The sequence below is a fragment of the Crocodylus porosus genome, unplaced genomic scaffold (genome assembly GCF_001723895.1).
Source record: "Crocodylus porosus isolate Cpor-Errol unplaced genomic scaffold, CroPor_comp1, whole genome shotgun sequence".
Lineage (NCBI taxonomy): Eukaryota > Metazoa > Chordata > Crocodylia > Crocodylidae > Crocodylus > Crocodylus porosus.
The window spans coordinates 127391183-127416569 of NW_017728886.1; the positions used below are offsets into that span (position 1 = coordinate 127391183).

Here is a 25387-nt window from a genome sequence, read left to right on the forward strand (position 1 = left end):
GGCTCCTACCCTGGGGATCTTTAAGAAGAGGCTTGATGCCTACCTGGCTGGACTCATTTGAGTCCAGTCTTTTCTCCCGCCCAGGCAAGGGGTCAAACTTGAAGATCTACAAGCTCCCTTCCGACCCAACTTCTATGATTCTATCATCTATTTTTACTTTTTGAGACTATCCAGACAGGCTTTCTAGATACTAATTGGAAAAAATCTGCTATCATTGCAGGTAAGGCTCAGATGGATTTCTGGGTGTGAAAATCCAAAATCTGGTGGAAGATTCTTTCACAAAATAATTAATCTTGAGTCAAGAAATGATTATTTTGTTTTACGCTTATCTTTGGTAACCAACAAGGGTATTCAAGAAGAGCTAGTCTTAGAACTTAAATTAAGCAACCAGAAATTAAAAGTTTAATTAAAAGAAAAAAAAAATGAAAAACAGGTCTGTAAAAATCAGTCTAGGCATCTCAGGAATAAAAAGTGAAGTCAATTGGATTGAAGATATCAGGAACTGGAAACTTAAATGAGTATAAAGTTCAAGAACTATATGCAATTCGATTACTAGTCACTGGGATAATCTTGTAGGGAAGGTTTGCAGTCTTAACTGGATGAATAGCTACCTCAAAAAGGATGATTAAAGCAAGGAGAACTACAAGGAACAGAAAAAAAAAGGTCTGACCAAGATAAATTTTGAAGATTAGAAAGCATACGGATAAAGTGAAAATTGCTGAAAGCCAAACTGAGTAAGATCTTAGCAAAGGTAAGTAAAAACAAGAAGTACTATGTTCTTCAGGGCTATAAAGAAGAAAAAAATAGGTCACTCTGCAGTGCAGATGGGACCACTACTAAGATTTAAGTACTGTCCAAAATAAATACAAATTTTCCTCCGTTTTCAATAAGAATGATGTTGTACAACAAGGAACAAAAGGTAAGAATGGTAGCAGAAATGAGGGTACTGAAATGTAACTTAATGTGTTCTGGTAATAGAAACAAAATAATCTGATCTACCTTAAATATTTGCAAGTGCTATCACCTATTCAATATCAAGAATTTTAAATTAATCAACTGTTACACAGATGAAGAAGAGAAAAATATATTATATGTGTGCTTAAGAAATAGATCTAGGCAACTACAGATCTACTTAGTTTGAACTCAGTACCATGCAAGGCATTAGAACAAAATTTTGAAAAAAAATGTAAATCGAAAATTAAATAAAATACAACATTGTTATCCAAGAGTAGATTACACCAGACCAACTCAATCTTTATCCCATATACAAGATAATACGAGCAAAGGAAAAACAGTACATTCAATCTGTCTGTAATTTAATAAAACATTTGATGTTATGCCACATGGGCAGTTAATTAAGGGATTAATACAATAATAGTATAGAGGCAGGACACTGGCTAACAGGGAGATAGCCAATGGTTGTTCTGAAAGTAAAGCATTGTAAGGAGTTCCTTGAAAGACTGAAACCAATTTGTTTTAAAATGTTCATTAGTGGCCTTGACAGAAAAAATAAAACAGGATGTGCTAGTGAAATTTGCTGATAATGCAACATATGAATGAACTGTCAGAAGAGAAACCGATTCTATAGAAGGAACTGAGTCACTTTGAAACCTAGAGCAGTACAAACAGTAATACAAAATACAACTCATATGGCATGACCCCACAAGCAGGAATGTGCATTTCCCCCAGGGACAAATAGCTACAGCACGTATTTGTGAAACTGCTACTTTTCCCTGAGGTGCCCCTCCATGTGCACTCTGGCATGTAACAAATTGTCCTGGGTGGGGTAGAAGATGCTGTGGCCAGCATCAGGGCTGTCCCCAGCAGCCTTGCCTGGCATTCTGGGGGCCTCCCAGGGCTGCAGCAGTAATCTGGGCACACAGAGCCTGGTCGGCAGCCAGAACATGACTCTGGCCAGCCAAGTTCTGGTTTTAGGCAGCATACACTGGCTCATTGTGTACCCCAGCACCTTTGATCCCAGTGTCAAAAAACCACCATGCTGCAAATTAGCAGTATGGCCAATGCATGCAGTTAGTGGCACCACCAACCACATGTGCATGCTTTTCTGGACACACCCCCTGGCCTGCCAGGAGCCAGGAGGAGCAGGGAAAGGGCAGTTTGCCTGAAGCGGGGCAATTTGCCCAACACCAAAGCACATGTGCAGGGGCATGTACCAAAGTAAAAAGTAACAGCAAATTTGTGCTGCTACTGTTCTTGCAGCTGCAAGTACATGCTCCTGCATGTAGGGATACACCCGTAAGGATTAACTAGTGACCCAAAAATCACATATGTGACAGGGTGTTATGATCCTACACATTCAAATCTGAATCTTTTGCACATATAGGCAAAAGCCTGGCTTGCAGCACAAATTTCAGTCCCAGCCCAGCCTGGGCCTCCAGTGAGGAACCAGGTGACATGGGGGGAGCAGGGACCAGTGGGAGTGACAAGTCCTTGATAAGAGGGCTATAAAACCCTCCCATTTCCTCCAAAGCCTTGTCTCAACAATAGTGTTGCCAGGCATCCCTGCCTTGGATCCTCATGCTGTCTTCCTGTCTCAGACCTCTTGGTCTTGATCAACTGCTGCCCTAATCACAACCTTGTCTTGACCCTTAGGCAACCGGACAGATACTTGGCTTGACCTAGGCTACCTAGATTATGGTAAACCCCTGATTCTGGTCCTATTCCCTGGATCCCACTTCCCGAGTTCATGTGCCCTACCTATCTACCTCTCTGCCCATAATTGCCTTCCCAGCTCCTGGCCTAGCCTGGTGATTGCTTACACCCCAGTTGTAGGCCTGACATTGGGTTTGGGGAAAAGAGTAACTGCTACCCCTAAGATATAATCAGACAAGGTATTTCTAGTGGAGATATGGAGGTGGCAAAAGAAAATACTCTGTACAACAGAAACACAAATGGTAAAACCATGGAATATGAATACATGAAAGTGGCAAAATTAAAAAGTGGAGGAGAAAGCCTAGTTAAGCTGAAAGACAGAGTTGGCTCAATAAAAAGATGGCTACATAGATGCCACAAATGCCTAGTTAGCCTATGAAAACCTGTGAAAATTTTGGCTTAGGCAATTTGCTTGCTATCACAAATAGCATTCTTGACAGATAGAGTTGGATTCCACTTCTCCACAGTAATGAAGGAATTACAGAAATAGTCCCTTCTAAAAGTCATGAATACATGACCACAATTAATATTGTAGCTTTTTCATTATTTGCCCAGGTCCAGCTTGATACTTCTGCCCTTTTTACACAGAGAAAATCTGAAGAGAAAAAAAATTAGCACTGCTCTAAACTTTCTTATGATGGGTTTAATCATTATAACTTTGTTGTACAAGAACTAGATATTTAATCAAATTGTTTCTACAGTTTAATTTTCATTTGCTTTGCTAGTTCAGTTTTCTAGGGTGATATGTTTATGTCTATCAAGAGGTATACTTAAACCCAACTTTAGGTTAGCTATAAAATTACAAACATTTCTCTCATTAATATTACCCAGGCCAGCAAGAACATTTCTTCTATGCCCACAGAAGGATATGGAGAGTTAAGCCCTCCAATCCTCAATTTGAGTTCTGACTATCAGAGAATTAGTTCTTCCATCTGCAAGACAGGATAAACACATTCAGACACCTTTGTGACGAGGGAATTAATTAACATGCATGCGTAAAGCACTTAGAAAACATTTTAATTACCATTTAAGAAATAAAGATTATTATAAAATAATCTTAGTATTATTTTCAAGTAGAAATTACCTATAAGAATATGGCATATTCCATAACAAGATTCGAAATTCAGCTGTTATATAGCTTATATGGAAAATTATTGCAATCTATCCATGTACAGCATCATGCTAAGAGGTTAGCATACCTGAGCTATGGTTCTATCAGGGCACCAGGACCTAATAAGGAGAAGACGTCCAAAACAATCTAGAGACTGATCATAGCCACTAGGAACAAGTTCTTCCTCAGGATACTCCTTATCAAACCAAATTTTCCATTGTTTTTCTGTTCTTGAAATCTGTAGGCATAAGGGCAAAAAAGCATCTCTCTCTTTGTAAAAGAAGTCATACTTCAACACACATGAAATCTAGGTCACATCCTTCACTTTGTTTGTTTGTACAGGGTAACTGAAACTACACAAGGGAAAAAAACCTAAGCTTTCAGATTTAGAGAGAAACACAAGGTCCCCAAAATAAAATGAGCCACTATAAAAACCAAACTACTGCCAAAAAATATCCATTGTTAAAGGCATATATATTCATAATCCTTGACAAACTCACTCCAAAATTAGCAATAATTTCGGGTGTTCACGGATTATCATGCATAAATAGTTTCCTAAATTGGGTTTGCTGCTATAATGGAATATAGTCATAAAATCTTACAAAATTAGGGTTGGAAGGGACCTTAGGAGGTCATCTAGTACAATCCCCTGCTCAAACCAGGACCATCCCCAGCCAGTGCTTTGTCAAACCTGGCCTTAAAAGCCTCCAAGGATGGAGATTTCACCATCTCTCCAGGTAACTTGTTCCAGGGTTTTACCACCCTCCTGGTGAGAAAGTTCTTCCGAATATTCAGCTTGAACCTCCCTTGCTGCAACTTGAGACCATTGCTTCTTGTTCTGCCATCTGCCACCATTGAAAATAGTTTTGCCCCATCCTCCTTGGAACCACCCTTCAGGTAGTTGAAGGCTGCTATTAAATCCCCCCTCAGTCTTCTCTTCTCCAGGGTAAATAAGCCCAGTTCCCTCAGCCTCTCATCAGAAGTCCTGTGCCCCAGCCTGTTAATCATTTTCACTACTCTCTGCTGGACTCTCTCCAATTTGTCCACATCCTTTCTGTAGTGGGGGGGCCCAAAAGTGGATACAGTACTCCAAGTGTGGCCTCACTAATGCTGAATAGAGGGGAATAATTACTTCTCTCAATCTGCTGGCAACACTTCTACTAATACAGCCTGTTATGTTGTTAGCCTTCTTGGCAACAAGGGCATACCATTGGCTCATATTCAGCTTATTGTCCACTGTAACCCCCAGGTCCTTTTTTGCAGAGCTGCTGCCCAGCCAATCAGCCCCCAGTCTGTACTGGTGCATGGGATTGTTCTGTCTTAAGTGCAGGACTTTGTTCCCTCCTAAGTGCAAGATTCCTTTTTGTTCAATCCTCCCATTTGTCTAGGTCACTCTGAATATTAGCTCTACCCTCCAGTGTATCTACTACATCCCCCAGCTTGGGGTCATCCGCAAACTTGCTGAGGATGTAATCCATCCTATCTTCCAAATTGTTAATGAAGATATTGAACCAAACCAGCCCCAGGACAGACCCTTGGGGCACTCCACCTGATACCAGCTCCTAGCTAGACATTGAGCCTTAGATTACTACCTATTGACCCCGGCAATCCCCCAGTTTACATCCACCTTACAATCTATTAATCCAACCCATATTTTCTGAGCTTGCTTGCAAAAATGCTGTGGAAGATGGTATCAAAAACCTTGCTAAAGACAAGATGTATTATGTCCCCTTCTTTCCCCACATCCACTGAGCCAGTTACCTTATCATAGAAGGCAATCAGATTGGTTAGGTATGACTTGCCTTTGGCGAATCCATGCAGACTTCCTAATCACCTTTTTCTCCTCCAAGTGCTTACAGATGGATTCTTTGAGGACCGTCTCCATGATTTTTCTGGAGACTGAGGTGAGGCTGACTGGCCTGTAGTTCCTTGGATCCTCCTTATTGCCCTTCTTAAAGATGGGCACTATATTTGCTCTTTTCCAATCGTCCAGGACCTCCCCCAGTTACCATGCATTTTCAAAGATAACGACCAGCAGCTCTGCAGTCACATCAGTCAACTCCCTCGGCATCCCCGGATGCATGGAATCCAGCCTTGATGCACTTGTACATATCTAAGCTTTCTAAATAGTCCCTATCCTATTCTTTTACCAGTAAGGGCTGCTGACTTCCTCCCAAACTGTGCTCAAGTCTCTACTTACCTACTTATCTATCTGGTGTGTGGTCTCTATGGACAACTAATTAAGCTGTGTTTAACCTTATCATGTTTTATGTTTGTGTGAATTACAATACTTTATATAACACGGTCAGGTGTTACTCATAAGACAAATAAGGTTTACACCTACAAGCATCAAAGCCTAGAGGAGAAATCACTGAGAATTTGCATCCAAACAGGCCCTAGTAGATGTGATCCAAGGTACAGGAAGCACATAACAGGAAGTATATGCTTAATACAGTATTAACACATTTCCTGAGAATTCAAGGAAAAAATTTAACTAGTTAGGTAATACTGAGTACTTAAGATATGCCTTGAGAGGCAAATGTATGAAAATTCATGAAGCTTTTGATAGCTTAGTTCCCCAGCTGGAAAATTGGCAACTGCATGACAGCTTGGCTTGCAGAAAACTGACAGAGGGTCAGAGGGAAGCTGAATTTTGAGGGATAAAAATTACAGGGGTAAAATTAAATATTGTTCTTATATATTCTTTTGTTTTTCTGTTTTTATATCTCCATTTGTGTATCTCAACAAATGGTTACTAATTTTTAATTAATTCTCTTGCTTATGTAATAAACATTTAAAGTATTTCTTATAACTTACTTATTGTCAGTTGTAGGTGCAATTTAAGAGCTTTAGATCATGCAGGTGGGTCTCTCCTGCACAGGAGGGGACCTGTAATTTCTAGCAAAGCTAAACGAAAGGATATAATTCTTTAGCTGGCAAAGTGTCATCTGATAACAGCTGTCAAGACCCGAGTGAGACAGGTGAAACTGAGATGCCCTGGGCCAAGGAAATGGCCCCTGGCACATCTCATCATGTTCCCAGTCATCAAGCAGGAGATGGCAGAGAGGGGTTTGCGGGTGAAGGACATCCCTGAAGGTATGTGAACCCCAGGGTCCATTGCAATCATCATATAACTTTTACAGAAATGGTTACTTACTTGATCAAGAATGCCAGAGAACTGTCTAAGCTTGCTGAGTTCCACTAAGTTTAGCCAAGTCATATCCAGAATCCATTTTGATGGTTTAGGAGGGCAAGCTTTAAGATCTAGAGAAGCACCACCTGTAAGAAAGACAGCCTCTTTTAGTAAAATGTGGAAAACCTTGACCTAATCTGGTATGATACTATACATTAAACAAATTCTGGAAAGCTAAATTTTGAAAAATATGGCAGTTCCTCAACTCAAATGAAGTGATACATCTTAGTTGTTGCCAGTAAAAAAAATAGCAAAAGCTGGTCTGCTAGTTTTTATAGCAATTTTTGTCCATAATTACTACAGCTCAAAAAAAAAATTTCAAACTCAAAAAATCTAGTTATTTGTGACCCTGGAGTTCAATCCAAACTAAACAAAGGTGGCAGGAGAAAGTGAGCTACCAAAACTATTTCCTTCCTCAGCTTCTACACACTTTTCCACTACCCAGTTTTGGAGAAATAAATTTCAGCTCATAGTTTTGTAATAAATACATTTATATAAAGCAGCTTTCCTTACCTCACTTCATCTCTACTGATTAACTCAACACCTGAAAACTTATTTAACCTATAGATACCTAGAAGAGCCTCCAGCAACTGTCAGCCAATCTTTTTTTTTCCTAATTATACCCATTTCAGCATGATAGATACAAACTTAAAAAAAGCTGTTAAATTTGTCATCAGTCTTACTTCCATAGCTAGGGCAAGGACACTTTACCCTGGCTTTGCAGTAGAAGGGCATAGCACATAGTATAAGCTTGAAACTGTAACGACTTCTCATACCAAGAGAAGTTTTTATGATAGCTGTAAGAACTGTTTTACATTATTCTTCATTTCACTTCTGCTGTGGAACTTCTATGGATCTCCTCATCCTTTTTCAAGATGGAAGTATGTTATTTTTGTTTGTTTGTTAACATGTAGGGCAGCATTACAGTTTTTTTCCATAATGTCAGTGGACTGAAATTGTGCTAAGGAATTTTTTGAGAACTACTGACAGAGAGGCGAGAGCCTCCTCACTCTTCAAGTATCTAAATTATCATATTTTAAATCCTTGTTGCCCTAAATCAAAACACAAAATATATTATCTTTAAAAAAATTGAGTTTGTTGAAGGTTCTTTAATCCAGATGATTTTTCAGATGCAGAAATAACTGTCAATCCTGGGAAAGATACATGACCATAGAAGAATGACTCAAATTTTACACAGTAAGGTTCTTGCCCAGTCACTAATAGTGCACTTGTTCTGACCTTTAATAAGTGTCAGGAACTCTTCATGCTTCACTCTGTTTCTCTGTATGTCTATCTTCAAGGTAAGTAGTAGGGTGAATAGAAACTTGTGCTCCTCATAAAGCCCTCGGGCACCATATTTATACACTTCAAAGGTCATATGTTCAATGATGTTAGCAATTCTCTTGCTTGTTATGGGGCTCCTGACAGACCTGATAAAAAAAGAAAGAGGAGATCAGCTACTGTAGAAAGAATTAAAAGAGGACTCATAGAAAACTCTAGTTTACTATTCTGAATAAATCGAGCGAGAATATATCAGTAGGAAAAAAGCAGGCAAAGAAATGTAGTCAATACATGAGTGGCTTCACCTCAACCTAGGTCACTTTGCTCTGCAGAGAAGAACCCAACAGTAATGCACCAAAAATATCGCTCAGGAGAAGACAAGGCTAGAAGAATATTAGTATTTTGGACAGCTCTTTACCTGAGTGTGCTAACAAAAAAAAATAAAAGTCTATTCAAGTTTACATTTCACTTTTCAAATAAAGAATCCAAGTGGAAAGGCCTCACTTGTAGAATCAATTTTAAAGAAACCTTTATATGGAGGAAGAGAAAAAGGATAACATTTAAGCTGATCTTTCAGATTGTTACCTAGAGAGGGAACGGTCAAAGAGCCCCAAAAATTGCCGAAGTGAAGTCTGATACATGACATTGACCATGCTCATCTCTGTTATAAGGAAATACAGGATGCTTCCTCTCGTTGCAACTGAAAGAATAAGAGAAAGAAGGCTGTTCTCAAAACATAGAATGCAAAAAGGGGAAAAACCCTATAACTAAATTAAGAACAGGGCATACAACAATGTTAATGCTGAGATTGGAAAGAATTTTTAATTGCAGTATCATTCATTTTAAATTAGATTTATGACTATGTAATTTTCTTCTCATTTATCCATTAGCAGAAGAATGTTTTCTACAAATAAGAAATGTTATGCAAAGCCCTTACTGCAATATGGTTACCTTCAGTGGGCAACTAAGTATTGCATCTAACTGTTCAAATCATCACTTACATGTAAAAAATATCGTACATTGTATTTAAGTGCCATTCTAGCTTTCAAATGAAGGTCTTCAGTGTCCAGTTATTACCGATATACAAGAACTGCATGCACTCCATTTTAACTTATTTTGCTTTGTGGCCTAAATCAAGAGCCCATAAGCAGCTGGGTATTTGTCATTCTGCAGAATTATTGTTGTAAAAATTAAGGTTTCCTTCACTTCTCAAAATGCAGGGAAATATCAGCTGACTTGCAACTGAGACATGTCAATCCAGGAGGGACATTTTCTTCCCTGAGAAAAGTATATCAACCCAAAATAAAAGCAAGGCTACAAAACCAGCAGAACCAAATAAGGCTTACATAAGCAATTTCCTGCTCTTTACATAATCCTTTTGCCTTTGTAATTTCCCATCTTCAATTCTCCAGTTCTATCATGGCTCCTTTCCTTAAATGTTTACAACATGCATCTTTCATTATGATCCAGAATCATAGCTCACCAGGTCTGTACTCCTCACGGGCCGAGTTGATCTGGATTTCTGTCTCAGCAGAAATCTGCAGTTTGTGTGTAACCTCCTCAGCAGTCTTTTTAGTGTTACTCAATACTGTAATCAAATTCTTATCTTCTACCAGAGAACCCTGTGTGCTGCTCAATCTGTACAGCAGATTATCTTCCAACTCCTTCATCCTCCTCTTGTTGGCAGCCACATCTTCCATAAGATCTGTTCTTTCTTTTTCTAGTTCCTGTTGCAGAATAAAGCAAAACATGTAATAAGCCAGTGTGCACTTAAGAGTACATTTTTCTTTGAACAACCAAGGCTATAAAAACAGTAAAAAATACCATTTTTCCTTGCTGAACTAGTTCAAGCCTGGGAGTAATCCCACCAGTCTCATTGAGACTAACACAGATTTATACTGGTGCCTCTGAAAACCGGTTTGACCCAATTTCTATTCCTCTTTTTAACAACGTTTTATCTACCATGTAAAAATGGTTGAAAAATTGTGTGTTAGGATGGGGTTCATACTGAGCCAGTAGTGAGAGGAAAGAGTACCTTGGCTAGGTCAAGTGTATCACTAAATAAAATACTAATCCTTAAACAAGTTTCTGTGTAGGGTAGCCCCCTTGCAAGACCCCTGCTCTATGCTGCAGAAGGGTCAGTTAGTGAGGAAAAGTCATCTAAGCTCGAGTCCAACAGATGGGGAAAGAGAACATCTAGGTAAAATATTATTTTTTTAAACATTATTTTTTAAAAATTCCAATTTGTTTTATTCAACTGCTCTAAAATGGGACCTGCTATTTTGTGAGACAACAGGCTGTTGTCTCCAACTGTGTACAAATACAGAGACATACCTTAGATATATTACTATATAACATGAATAGTTTCATCTGGCTAAATCCCAAGAATTTTAAGCACTGCTCAATTTTTTTACCATAATTATGGAATAAATTAAGTCAATAACTGGCCAGTACAGACAGAACTGTAAAGCATGAAGTGTGCATTCATACTCAAAGGCTTTCCTGACCTCTCCACAGCTGTGGACCAGAAGGAAAATAGGAGATAAAGTAGTATGCTAAATAATTGTCCACTTAATGAAGTCAGTTTAGCGTGGTAAGATGCAAGTTAAAGCATACTCGTACAGGTACAGGATGTGAGAACCAGCGCCAAGATTTCACCGACACCCGGGATCACAAGCAGAAGTATGCCCCCACTGGTCAACATCCTGAGGGACCACAGCTAAGACATGACAGTTGATGTGCTCATCGTGGTAATGCTTGGAGCCTGGGACCCCAGCAATGAGAGCATCCTGCATGCCTGCCACATCTCCTGCCACTGTGCCAAGCTGATGCACTGCCTCATGGTGTCTGACACCATCCCTTGGTACTGTGACATCTATGTCGAGCACGTCACAAGCCACTGCCAGTACACCGACCCCGCCAGACCAACCTTCGCCAGACTGGACCCAAAGGGGACCGCCTGAACCCCACTCTGCACCTGATGGACTCCGAGAGGAATATTCAATGACGGACCACTCCACTCCACCCAAAGAGGACCCCCATGATAAGATTCTAGACTGAGAAGCTTTCTTCAACCTACCCCCCTCCACCATTGTGGACCATTGTACGGGTTTGTGCGCATCTATCTTCTTTCTCTCTCAGCGTCGCGACCCTCCTCCCTCCCCTTCCCACCACCTCCTCCCCCTACACCCAGGCTTAGTTGGCTAACACTATTTTCTGTAACCTAGTCGTGTTCTCCTCCTCACCCCTGTCCCTCTTATGTCAGCCTCTCACTCGAGTACTCTGTATTTCCCTTATGGCTTTGTCAACTTTTTGGTTCATGATTCTTAACATCTATTAATAAAATTCAATGTGTAATCACCAATAAAACCACCATAGATATTTTAGACACCCTTCTGATTGACAATCAACCAATTGTGGGTCTCAGCCTCAGGACTGCATTGGGACTGGTCCCAGAGCCCAACCATGCAGTTGTCATCAGGCTGCATGTGGGGGACCCTTCCACACGTTCAATTAAGGCACGATGGAAAGCAGCCACAAAATGATTGGAATAATTATTTTGCAATATTATTTTGGAATATGTTGTGGAATCATTTTGTGGCTGATTTCCACTTTATTGCACCATTAATTGCATTAACATGTGGCCAGGTTATTATTTAAGATATGAGAAGCTGGTTAATTATGTCTCAAGTGAAACATCAGCCAGGCGCCTATGATTTAAAAGGCAGCTGAAATAAGCAGGTAAGTAATTCTATAGTTATTGCTCCAGGACATCCTTTAAATCAGAGGTGCTCTGATACATACACCTTTGCTCAGCTGAACTGAAAACCTTGCATAGATTCAGCTGCCTGCATTAGTCTCTCCCTTATACAAAGTTTAAAATTCTCCCTCAGAAAAGGGAGGATTATTAAATATCTGTACTACCAGGAGACAGGGCAGCTCAAGCAGGTATCAGTCAGGTATCTTTGTTTCCAAGATACACATGAGACTACTTTCAAGCAGTTCTGTTTAAAGTGTATTTACTTGTTTCAATAGAACCTCAAATTGTAGATAATGTGAACAGCAGCAGTACAAAAATGTGATTTGAGCTATGTTATTCAGCTATTGTTATGGTTACTTATGATACCCAGCAAACTTATACCACTAAATTTCTAGAAAGTACAATTATAATAATAATCAACACACTGAAGACAAGTATACAGCATCTCTTCTCCCAGTTACATTCAACAAACTAGTTCATCTAACAAACTGGACTTTATTCTGTATCACTAGGAAGGCTCATATTTTCCTGCCGAGAAGGAAGTATAGTTAACTCAGGAAGTTAAGTTGCCCTACTTGAAATATTTGAGTTACTGGCTTTCAGTTCCCATTTCCCCCAATAAAAATGATGTAGTATTTGTAATAATGTATTCCATCAGTTGGATCATACAGAAAAAGAAAACATTAACTGCTGACTTAGAACAGCACAGAAGTCCAAACTATTTCAAAAATTAAGTAATGAATTTTCACAAAAAAACCCATCATGTCCTGCAATAATCCAGGACTGCGTGTATTTTAATTAATACAGAAAGCACCAGGACAAGAAAAAGGATATTAACTGCTCCTGGGTGATCTCATTTGTCAAAGTTTAGATGAAGTAATATTTAAATATGTCCAACATAATTGAAGTAATAGATCTACAGACTTCACGTTATATTTTGCTTCAGTTGTTCTTTCCTAAATATGCAGACAAGCAACAACAACCACAAAAAACATAAGACATTTGTAATCAGGATCAGTAACTCCAAGAGTAATATGTTAGTTCTACCCAATTGTCTACTAGGAAAACCAAAACTACAAAGTTCAACAGAAAAGGTCTGTTTTATGCAGCAGCGTAAGTAAGGCACTTACCCCAGGCACTAGCTTGGGGTGGAAGGGGTGCTGGGGCTCAGAAATCTCATTCACTGCTGCTGCCAGCCAGGTGTTGTCACCCCTGCCAGCAACCCTGCTGCAGCCACTTCCCTGTGCATCATTGCTTCCCAGGGCACAAAACTGCCAAGTTTCATCTCTGGTTACCCAAAGGAACTAAAAAAAATGTCGAACTTCAGTTTGATGGCTCATCCTTCTCTCCATACTACAATGAAACAGAAACTTGCATCAGCAGGGCCAATTTGGTAGATTTCTGTTGAAGAATAATGCAGCAATACCTCAAATAATGAGAATCACCCAGAGCAAGGAGTACTTGTTTTTGAGATCTTGATGAACATCTGGCAATGAAGCCAAGAATGCCTAATGTGACTAAAGGAGGAGGAGAAAAATCTGTGGAATATGAAAACTTCAGGTCTGGTGAAAAGGATGAAATTAAAGGGATAGATTATTAAGGCTAGGGACAGAAGTTACACACAAACTGGTTTAAGTGATTGGAAACTGGTTTAAACCTGATTCAGTGCACATAAACCAGTTTGAAAATAGCCAGAACCGGTTTGAGATAAGCCTGGTTGAATGCAGTATCAGACTTAACTGATTTGGCTCAAGCCGGTTTATGCAAGGTCTGTCCCAGCCCCCTTGCTGGTTTAAGTTAAATCAGAGACCCCCAGCATCCTGGCATGCTCTCTGGGCTGGGCTCTGCTGCAGAGAGCTGGGTTGGCCCCTCCAGTCTGCTCTCTAGCCAGAGCAGGAGTAGGACAGCCAGATGCTGGCCTGCCATGGCTCCTGGGGCAAATTCTTCCCTCCATCCCTTCTCCCACCACCCCAGCTGGCAAACCCTGTGGACTGCAGCTGGGGTTTACCAACACCTGCCACACCACCACAGTTTTCCTGCAGCTGGGCAGAGATGGAGTTAATTCATCCCTCTGTCTAGCTTACCTGCAGCCAGGGAAAGGATTAATTCCACAGTGGTACCAGAGTGGGGGAGAGAAGCAAGCTAGTTCCCTGTGTGCAGATCCAAGACCTGCACCTGTAAGCCTAGAGCTAAGACCTGCAGGACCAGACTGAGAGGTCAGAAGTGTTAGCAAAGACCTGACAACCATCACACATGTGCTGGAGATGGAGTTAAGGGAAGTTGCAGACAGCTTCTAGATGGAAGTTGCATACCTAAGAATGGAGAGAGCTACATTTACATTATAAAGCAGAACCTGTAAGATTTAAACAAAGTCTTTCTGAATGCCTGGGTTTAGTAAGGCATATGCAAGGTTTTCACTTGTCTTCCTGCTTTACATTTTAAGTTAGACTAAGTTCTGTATGCAGTGTTTTACTGGGCTGTATCTTAGCTTAGGCGAAGATTTTTGGTAGGTCCCTGCTGTATGCTTTGCAAACTGCTGTGTTCAATACTTGCATGCTTCAGAAAAAGGACTTTTTCCCCCCATCCCCACTCCTCAATCTGGCAGCAGCTTCCCCCCTCCAGCCCCAGGTTGGTGGCTGGCATGCTATGTGTTTAGCTGGTGCCTGGCCACAACCTCTCCACTCCAGCAGGGAGGGCGAGAACCTTAGAGGGAGTCTCTCTTCCCACCCCTTTTAGCAGTGGCTGGCAGGCACGCTTTAGTACCCTCCAGCTTCTGGCTTGAGCCACTGCTAAAAGGGGTGGGAAGAGAGACTCCCTCCAAGGTTTCTGCATTTCCTGATTTAACAGAGAATGTCTGTCCAGTTACTAATCACTTTAAGCTGAATAGCTTAAACTAACCTGCAAACAGTAAATCAATTCAGGCTCATACTTTTCTAATGTCAAGTGTGGTGGGCCAGTAGGGGGTGCTCCTGCATTGAGCCACCCACCTCACTGCACCAGACCACTTTTCAGGCTCCAAGTGCCTCCCTAGGGGTGCCTCACATCTGGCCAACCTCCTTCCTGAAGCACACCTGCTAGCCTGGGGATAAAACTGTCACCACTCAGGGATGGGCTTGACTCGGGCTCTGCGCCCCCTGGGAAACACAAGCCTAGTAGCCCTCAAGGGTATTTGACTCACTTCAAGAACTTGGGGTGTTTCCCTCAGTTGGAAGCACAAGTAGTAGTCTCCCTTAGTCAGCTGAACCAAGGGGACCCCAAGGCATAATCTAGACCCACTCCCAATAAGTCTCCCATGCTAGGTACAAGAGAGAACTTTATTGGTTACAAGGAGTAGAGTTGGAATAGGGTACAGAGTTGAGTAGTATCAGAGAAATCCTGCAAACAGGGTGGCTGGAGTAACCTTTAATCACGCATCTGAGTTACTGCAAGCTATATATCTAGTTAGATCTCAGGTAGCTTACTTACAAGTATCATCCAGAGGCAGGTGGAGATTCCCTCTGGAGGCAGGCAGTTCCTTAAACATGAGTTTTGAGAGAGAAAGAGAGAGCGCAAGCAAGTTTCAGATGGTCCAGCTCTTCTCTCTCTCTCCGAGTTTCCCTCATGGCTGCTGCCCCTTCCTCCTAGGCAGTCCTTAATTTATATAGCTCTTATGACCTCATTTACCTGGTTCAATGGAGGCCAACACCTGTTGGCTGTCAGCCAACCAATTTGAAATGCATCACTCGTTGCTGGGCAAACCGGTAGTCTCTGGCCACCAGGGAGCCCAAGCCCCTCACCCAGGTATGTGATGCCAGTCACGTTGGCAGAGGGAGCAGTTTTCCCCTCTGCCTCAGGAATGTATCCAGCTCAGCTCAGGTTACCTAAAGAGATAGGGTAAGGTGTGTACCCTCTGCAGGGCCTATACTAACCAAATTGTCACATCAGAGTTTCTGGGGAGAAACAGGTGGCCTTCTGCCACAGTCTGTCCCTATCCTAAGGGCACAGACAGAAGTACAGCTTCCTGCTGTACCTCAGAATATTTTGCAGGAAATATTCTGAATTACAACAATCCTCTGGACTAAACAGAAGTTCATGTTGGTTCCAGGGATGCAGAGGGGGGCAGAGTGGAATCTAGCTGCTGGCTGCAAGGCAGTACCTCGTTTCCCCTAACAATGGCCCCTCCCTCCCTGTGAGGCTGCAAAATTTTCAGAATGGGGACGGGAGAAGGGAGCACAGGGAGCTCATTATGGGGTTTCCCAGCTAGTGCTGGAGGTGGGGTAGGTGAATTGCACCCCCCTCTGGGGAGCTCCAATACACCCACTCCACCCTCCAGTATGGGTTTGAAAAACCCGAGCCTGAACTCCCTCCACTCCTTTTCCCCACTCCCATTCTGAAAGCAGCAACAGGCTGGGAGGCAGTGCAAACAAGTTACAGAAGATGCCATTTTTTTTTAAACAGTTTCATCTGACCCCTCATTCAATGAGGTTCAGTTTTTCACCTTATCGGTCATTTTTTGAAGCGGTCTGAAGCTGTGCACCTGCGTTTGGTCATGGCTATTGACCACTTTGTGGCAAGATCAGGCAAAAATTGTCACTTCTGTCTACACCCTAGAAGTAACACTGCTGAGAAATCAATCTGAGCACATTTGAGATTTCTATGTTTTGCAGAAACCAATTTAAGAGATTAATACTTTTTGATAAAACCAACATTTACCTCACAAAAAAATCTAAAAAATATGCAATTGGTAAAATGATCAAGATGTAATTAGAATTGAAGTAATTTAATATTTTTAACAGCTAAGTTGTGGGCAATATCCAATGAACCTTGAAACAAGGTTCTTTCCAAAGCAAATCTTTTACATATAGAGAGGTTATTTCCAGTCAAAATATCAAGTTTGGGAAAGCTGTAGTAAGGATAATATGCAAGTAGCTTTACTTGTATATTTGGTTTACTGGTGTGTGTAGTAAACTCAGGAGCAAGAACTAATGAGATTTTTTCCCCTTAATTATGCATAGAGTGAATATAATTAGCAAGTTAGAACGGCTTATCACTGGACAGGAGAAAGGGAGATTCAGAAAGACAATTCAACCATTGGCAGATATAATAAAACTGAAAGACTGAATGCCTTTGAAAGCTTCAGCAAACTCTACAGACCCCTCCTTGGTGTTTAGCTTTAAAAGTAACTCAATATAAAATGAACATCTGCTAAAATTTCAGCCCTGAGCTTGTCTGTCCCTAGGATTTCCTTCCAGCCACTCATGAGCTCCAGCTGCTTAGTTTTCCATTATCTTAGGAGGCCTTCCCTAGTTCTTTTACCTCAAGTGGAAGCAACTATAACCTGTTTTTAGTATGCCTCACCAATTAAATTCCCCAGTTCCTAATCAGGGATCCTAATACCTGAGCTTAGCATTACTCACGAAATGCCTCCTTCATTTCCACAGTCTTAGGGCTGAATCTTAAATGGATTCCCTCCCCATTTCTGTTGGGTTGCACCCAAGCAGTAGCCCACCTTGGCCTGCATCTATGTAAGCCATGGGCGAACCAGTTAAAAAAATGTATAACAGACTGGGCAATGAATGCCTCCACCGTAATGTTGATCTTCTGAGGTAAGAGGCCAAGCAAACCAACATTGCCTTAGCTGTGATGGTCGCCATTGGGCAGCCCCCACAGAACAACCAAACATGGGATTCTATATCCCCCTCTTTATTCAAGAATTACAGGCATAGACAGAGAAAAACCAAATACAGTCCCAGAGAAAGCTATTTTTAGAATGTGATATGAAAGCTTTCTATAGCTGAATTGTACAGGCTAAACTGCAAGGTGCTGTGTTGCCTAAGATTCTGTCAAAACAGAGGCAAACTAAATGAAGATATTTTCCTTTAACACTAGCAAGTATAGGAGTAGTCTGACCATGGACACCCAGTTTTAAATCTAAAAGTCAACTCTTTACCATGTGCTGGAATATAACCAGTAGAATGTTCTGCATACTTCCTAGCTCTAGTTTCTACAAGTTTGAGACAAAAAACAACCTAGCCCTAAAAACGATGGAAAAAAGAGTCCAAGAGCTAAGAGTATTTTTACTGAAATGTGATAACTGTGTCTTATCATCTTGATAATGTTTGGAAGAACTATCCGATATATGTTACATCAAAGATGTGCATAACCACGGGTGCTGAGACAGCCTCTAGGAAGGAAGAAAGGAATAAATTGATTAAAGTCCAGGTGAATCTTGCCACTCCACGTGCATTCAAAAATATGACAATTTAAAACTCCTAGAAATTAACATAAGCGATTTTGTCCTACCTGTTTCTCCATGAGAATGACTTGGCCCAGGAGTTGATCTTCAAGACCTTTCATAGTCACTGTAAAATCAATGATGGAGGTGCGAGCACTTATTTCAGGAGTGTATGCTGGATTTGGTAGCTTGGTGGTGATGTAAAGTCTGAAGCCATTCATGATATCTGTTTCTTTATCACCAACTTTTACCTTAATGGGAATAACAATATTATGTCCCAAATATTTAAGCTTACAATCCCCAATCCCCTCTGGCATATGCTAATAGCAAGGACCATATTCTTGATAGATATTTAAAAATGTTCCATATTAACCTTTTTCCTATCCTATGATACTGAGTAACAATTAAAACTAACACTAATTAAAGAGTGATGCAAAGGCAACATCCCAGCAATATTTCTAGGTACTCATTCACAACTTGTCTGATTTTGGGTAACTGCTGACTAATTATGCGTGCAACATTGCACAACAGCAGAACAGGAGAACAGGAATGGGGGATTTTTTTTCATATATAATGATAGCATCCCAGGCTAATAGAAGGGGAAATATACAGGCTTAGCATCTTAGATAGACTTGTGTTTGGATTTGTGACCATCAGAGCTGCTCAGAAGTAGCAGTATTTTAGCACTAGACAGCATTCTTTTACAGGTTTCCACTGCAGACACCTTTTACCTTGTATGTGGAACCTGTTTTGATAAAGTTTTTCTCCAAAATATTATCTAATGCTGGATCAAGCTCTTCCCCAACATCTTCAATCAGCAGTGGCCTTCCAAGAGACAGGCTGTCTTCTAAGTGGTTTCTGAAGTACTTGTGATTCAGTGATGTGACCTAAAAATGTCACCACAGAGCCAGTTCATTATATTATATTTAGTGACCTGCACTAGTTTTTAGACAATACTCTTTTGGCACATTTGCTACTACATTATGTTACTAAAGGAGGCATTAGCAGAATATCAGAATTAAAAAAAAAGGATGATCTCCAGAGCAGCTGAGCACTAGCATAACTGTTTCCACTGGAGGCATCAATAGGGGCTAACTGTAACATGCTAATTGTAACATGCAACAGCACTTTGCCTTTGATATTAACTTTGTCTAAAAGAAGCATTTTTCACATCGGAGACCATATGGTAGTAACTTTTCGTGCCTACCTAAATCAATTCAGTAACACTTTCTTAATGTGACTAGCTGTGCTTTTGGTGAAGTACAAGTTTTGATGCAATCGTTATGAAAACATGAGAACCAAAGACTTCAGGTATCAGTTACTGTACATCAATTATGCTCAGAAGGAGCTCTCCTTAAACATCTTGACAGCTACTTCATTACCAGGGATCTTGCTTTTCTCTGTTTAAAAGTTGCAAATTCTCTGATTAAAACCCCCCAAAATCCAGTGTTTTCCCACGATTAAAATGAAATGCCACTATATATATAGGTATCAGTTGAACACAATGCTTTATTGATGTATTTACAATTTTAAAGCAATTTGGAAGCCCACCAGTGTCTTAATTATTATAATAAAATGAATTCTAAATACCCATACATTTTTGCATTTGATTTTATGTTTTTTATCATGGAAAATCAGAGCTCCCCCTGCCCCCTTTTCTCAACAAGGCATGGGTCCAGATGCGACTGCTTCCCCCAACCACAACCACTGTTTTGTGGTGCTCAGCAGCCCTGATATGCCAGTGCCCAGCCCATACCATTGCAGCTCACTCCAGATCCACAGCCCTCCAGCCCTGCTAGTGCCCCCTCATAGCCCACCTGCAGCCCCCCATCCCCATCAACCCTGCCAGAGGGGGCCCCCAGCTGCCAGGGCTATAAGGCCAGGGACCCAGGTCCACAGCCCCATGCCCCCCACCAGCACCCAAGCCCTAGCTGCTGCTTGCAAAGAGGTGGCAGCTGCTGCAGTGAAGCAGAGCACAGAGCCCAGCTTCCCCTACCCCACAGACAGCACAGCTGGTATTGAACCCATGGCAGGAGACAGGTGCAGGCTACCCACTGCAGGCTCAGGCTCCCTGCACTGTTGCCATCCCCCAGGGTCCTCTGTGGCCCAGTGGGTGGGACCCATCCTGGGAGGTCAGAGCAGGGCCGAGCGGGGAAGCTCAGTACCACCACCATGGCTCTCCCTGCCTGGGACCCTACAGCAGTGCATTCTGGCCCTAGGCCCCAAGCCCTACACAGCACCCAATCTGGGCAACAACCCAGCCCTACCCAACTCCCTCCCTCACTATGGGGGCCTCAATTTCTCCCCCTATCCCCATACCAGACTTACCTTTGGGAGCTGCTCTCCAGGCTACCAGGCAGCCATGTAGCACATGGTGCCACCTACCTGAATGCCCTCCACCTGTTCCCCCCAGCACCTTGTAGGCTGAAACTCTGCAGCCTGCAAAGGGAAACCCATTTTTTCCTGCACTTTTCTCCTAAAATTAAGCAAATCAGGGTTTTACCGCATTTTTCCATGGAGAACAAAAAACTCTGTTCGTTACTCTCCTTCACACATCCCACTTCACATTTCTCTTCCTGGCAATATTCTCCCTTTTCTATTTTTTTCATCTATTCTACGTAGATTCTTGTCTTACACTAAGGTACCATAAGTTCTTTGGGGCTTGGGCCATCCTATGTTTGTAAAGAAGGGGACATCAGCCCCTGCGTAGGGCTGAGAAGGTAAAACAAAAATGTATTAACTGTTCACTTAATCTTCAAAAGGCTACTGAATAACATTGCTGTTTGCTGCCTTTCTTAATATGTTGATATGAGGTAACCTTTAGAACAGCCTGCAAACTTTCTTTCATAGCATCCAGCAGGATTAGGTAGGTTCCCCACATCCTTTAGCAGAGGCCTGTTATCTTAACACTAATGACCATTTTTTTTTCAAACTGGCTTCTACTTTGAGTAAGTACACTGGAAACACAACTTTTGTCACTGAGAACTTACCAGAATTCAGAACTCCCAGGGAGAATTTAGATCCCACTGGGTACACCTAAACAAGATGGTAGAAGCACAGTAGACTAATTCTACTGTGCATTAGCACAGCAGGCAAAAAGTGTGTTAATGCGCAGTAAAATTAGTTTACTGTGCATTTGTGCCACAAAAGTGTGCACTGGTGCTACTACAGCACAATAGCATTGATTACAGTACATTAAGATAGTATCTGTTATTACAGGTACTAAGCTTAATGCGCCATAATTGTGGAATGTTAATGAACATTCAGATACACCCATTCAGTCCTAAACATAGTTAAGTTATGGTGGCAGAATACATCAGATTAGGCAAAAAGTACGATAAACCCATTATCTAGCCAAATATTTTGACAGCTAAGTAAGACTAACTAAAGAGTCAACACTTGTTTAGAATCATTTAGACAGGGACTAACTTGCCCTGAGCAGGGGTTGGACTAGATGACCTCCTGAAGTCCTACACAGGCTTATTGTTCTAAAAGTAACAGGTGCTTCCAATTTACCTGAAGTTCATTCTTGGCTTCCTTATTCCTAATCCAGATTTTGCCCTGAGTTTGTGGATCAATTAACAAAGGATATCGAGCTGCTTTAGTTACAATAATTCCATTCTGTATGGACAAGTCATCATTTGGCAATCCTTGTAGATTCCATTCGCTGACAGTTGGAGCATCAATTAACATCCCTGTAAGGTTGAGGATATTGCCAAACGGGATTTTCCTGGTTTTCATTTCCTTTTGCCACTCATTTAGTAACAGGTTGCGAAACTGTTGATTAAAAGGACCACAGTAGGATAGGAAAGCTGTAGCCAGTAACACATCCCCTAAAATAAGCATAGAAGAAAATCAAAACACTACCAACACTGAATTCTTGAAGGAGATTTGTCCGTTCTTAGACAAAGAATGTTGATAGTTTAAAAGGCTCAATGAGAATTAAACAATTTCCTGTTAACCACTGCTATATTTATTTCCTCCTACCAGTAGAAATTCTAGGAAAACAAAATGAGATGGGTCATCACACAACACAAATTTAAAAACAGTACTGCCCCAAGACACAGCTATCCAGCATATTAAAACACTATCATTTTACAACTATGAGAAACAGGAAGAGGTAACCATTTTCAAATGCATGCTTATGTTTTAATATCTATTAACTAATATTAATGCTATAACAAATATTTGTGATTAGATATTTCACTGTTTTATTATTATATTTCTATGGTTATGCTTTTAATATTAATCAATTAATTACTATTAATGCTGTGATAATTATCTGTAACAAATTGTTTCAATGGTCAACACTAAAAATAAAAACTATGATGTATAGGTTTCATAAATAAAAATATTTCTAAACTTGCAAATTAACTTATTCTTTACATTTTGTTATACCTTAGAAGAAATTTTCATCACTGCAAAAATTAAGCATTTTAAATTATACCTGAAATGTTACTTACTGTAACTTTACTTATATAACTGATTAGTGAATAATACAAAAACACTGTATCCAAAAACAAATAAACATTACAGGCATGGGGAGATTACATTCATATCCATGATCTCTCTCTGCTTCAGGAACAAGACTTCACACAACTTTAGCTGTGATAACTTTGCTGCCCTTTTAAGAATCATTGTTATCTTGTCAGCTGCTACTGCCTACAAACCTTAGCAATACTATACTCCCTCACCTTCCTCAGCAGGGATGACAAAGTGTTGAGTTACTATCTTATACACTCTATCATATATTTTGTACTTGTACTAAGTCTGCCTTGCTTTATAGTGCTTTTTACCAAGAGTGGAGTAAGTCCTGAAGTAAATTTATAATCCTGAGTTTGGCAATTAAGGGTGCGTGTAGATGACACGATTTTTCCCATTTATGCTGATGCAACAGCATTTGTGTTTGCATGATATGGGATTTCCCACTGCTCTAAAGTCTGTTTAGCACCTTAAACTAACACTACCCAGAGATGCATTATTTTGCAGCGCTCTATAGTTAAGCTGCCCAGCTACGGACCTGTTTCGTGCACACAGCCATTGACTCAAAGACTTGTAATTAATCCCCTTCACCACCAGGTGGTGTTGTGCTCCTTCCTCTACCCAGTAGGGGCCACTGTGGGTTGTTGGTTTTTTGTTTTTGTTCTTTCACTCATTACTCTCCCTTCCCTCACACACACGGGCCACAGACAGGTGAGCTGTAGCTATAGAATGGCAGAAGATGGTTATGTACCCCTAGAGGAGGGTTATTATATAACCCAACTGGAACCCCAAGTAGTATACTACGCACTCTTAATTTGTCCTCCCCCCACCTATAGTCCTCCTGCACCCACCCCCCATGTACCCTCCACCTACCTCCACTCCACCCATTCCCCCCCAAGGACAGCACCAGCAGGATCCCTGGACAGGTAAGTGTTTTGCAACTGATTTGAAACTTTGCAGTCAGTGGCTACATGTCTTCCTTCAATACTGCAAATGTTCTGGACTTTACATTCCATTTCAGAACCACACTGAAAGCAGGACGTTGGCTGCCAGACCCACTGGCCAGTATATGTCGCATCATCGATCATATTTAAGTAATATGCTCCAAAGACCTTGGGAGGGAGGGTTGGGGGGCCAAGAGTCTGTATTTTTGACTGTGCTCCAAAACCCCCTCTCCTCTTCTCCTTTCTCCCTGCAGAAAAATTTTCATGGGCAGAAATCTCCAGGGACAGACAGGGACAAGCATCAATTAACAAAAAAAAAGAACCGTAAAGAAAAATTTCATCCCTGTCCAGAGCTGTATAGTTTTTATATATTTTTCATTGTACTATTTTATAGTAGTTTGTTTTTTTTTACAATTGTTTACATTTTATTTGTTTTTGTCTTTATATATTTCTGTATAAATATATTTTTATTTTATATTGTAAAGGTGCTGGAGGGAGGAAAAATCCCTGCTTTGTATATTATTTCTGTTATTATTATTTTAATTTATTATTTAAATTATTCGGTGCTTATTATTTAAATTCCTTTTTCAACTACACCTTTATTTTGTACAAAAAATGCACTACACCCGCCTTTTCCTAATGAATGTTTCATTTTTGCTCCCTAAAATGTGTGACGTTTTCCATGATAGGCAAAACTGGGTCTCAGGCGTCTGGGGCCCTGAGCAGCTTTTCATGTGCTGCCTGGAAAACTGTGGCCCTCTGCCCTCCCCCACCCTTTCCTGGCAGACCGCTCCAAACCACTCCCCCACTCCCAGGTCCACACCCTAAAATCAAGCAGCACAATTACAAATCAGTGATGTTTGTTCCTCATCCCCCCTCCCAGTAAATTCAATAAAATCATAATACAGCTTAAACAATGTACACAATTTTGTTTTAATCAGCAATGCCATTGGTACTCAAGTGGTGAATACATTTTTTTCTAAAGACATTACAGAAATTACCAGCAAACAGGGACATTGGAAAAACTGTTAAGCAGCCCCATTCACTATGCTCAAGCTGTCCCTTTAATACACCCTTCACATTTCCCTCAGTATTACTACTATCAAGTGACTGGGGGGGGGAGGGGGAGTGAGTGAGTGATGGCTGGGTCTTTTGGTCTGGGGGGGTGCAAGGCCCAGGTAAGGCCTACCTACTATGCATTATCCCTTACATGTAGCAAGTGTCAAATTTTTGCTGGCCATAAAGCTTAGGGAAAAAGTCAACTTTGGAGTTTCATGACTTCCTTCAATACTGAAAACCTTCCTGAACTATACATTCCATGTCATAAACATGAAGAATAGTCCACGGGCAGATGGGTGGGTGGGTGGTGTGTAAGGCCTCAGCAGCATCACACAAATGTTAACAAGGAGGAGGGAGGGTTCTGCAACATTTTATATTGTAAAGGTGCTGAGGAAGAAAATTCCCCCTTCTGTTATAAGACTTTCTGCAATGAGTTCACAGGCATGGGCCTACTACAAGACCCCAGGAGGGAACTTGGAAGAAGGCTCAGCCAGCATCAGAGAACAAGGCCTCCACAATTCAAAGAAGAAACTCAAGGAAACAGTGTTAGAAATATTATTAAAAATGTATTATCAATAAGTCTTGTTAAAACAGCGCAGCTGTCAGCCCTCCCTGGTGAGAGAACTGGAAGAGCTACTGAGAGCTCTTTGTATTAAGGTATCACTCTCTC

At 41.0% G+C, this 25387-nt stretch overlaps 1 protein-coding gene across 5 annotated transcripts in view; it reads right to left on the reverse strand.

Moving 5' to 3' along the window:
- Nucleotides 1–25387, reverse strand: part of DNAH5 (dynein axonemal heavy chain 5) — a 294998-nt gene that overhangs the window by 33245 nt on the left and 236366 nt on the right. For all 5 annotated transcript variants that reach the window (XM_019541679.1, XM_019541689.1, XM_019541661.1 and 2 more), the window contains 8 exons: nucleotides 21749–22065; nucleotides 18964–19119; nucleotides 18301–18483; nucleotides 9742–9985; nucleotides 8844–8958; nucleotides 8217–8407; nucleotides 6942–7063; nucleotides 3873–4022 (listed from right to left, as the gene is read on the reverse strand). In XM_019541679.1, the coding sequence (XP_019397224.1) occupies nucleotides 3873–4022; nucleotides 6942–7063; nucleotides 8217–8407; nucleotides 8844–8958; nucleotides 9742–9985; nucleotides 18301–18483; nucleotides 18964–19119; nucleotides 21749–22065 (1478 nt within the window). The remainder of the gene's footprint in view (nucleotides 1–3872; nucleotides 4023–6941; nucleotides 7064–8216; nucleotides 8408–8843; nucleotides 8959–9741; nucleotides 9986–18300; nucleotides 18484–18963; nucleotides 19120–21748; nucleotides 22066–25387) is intronic.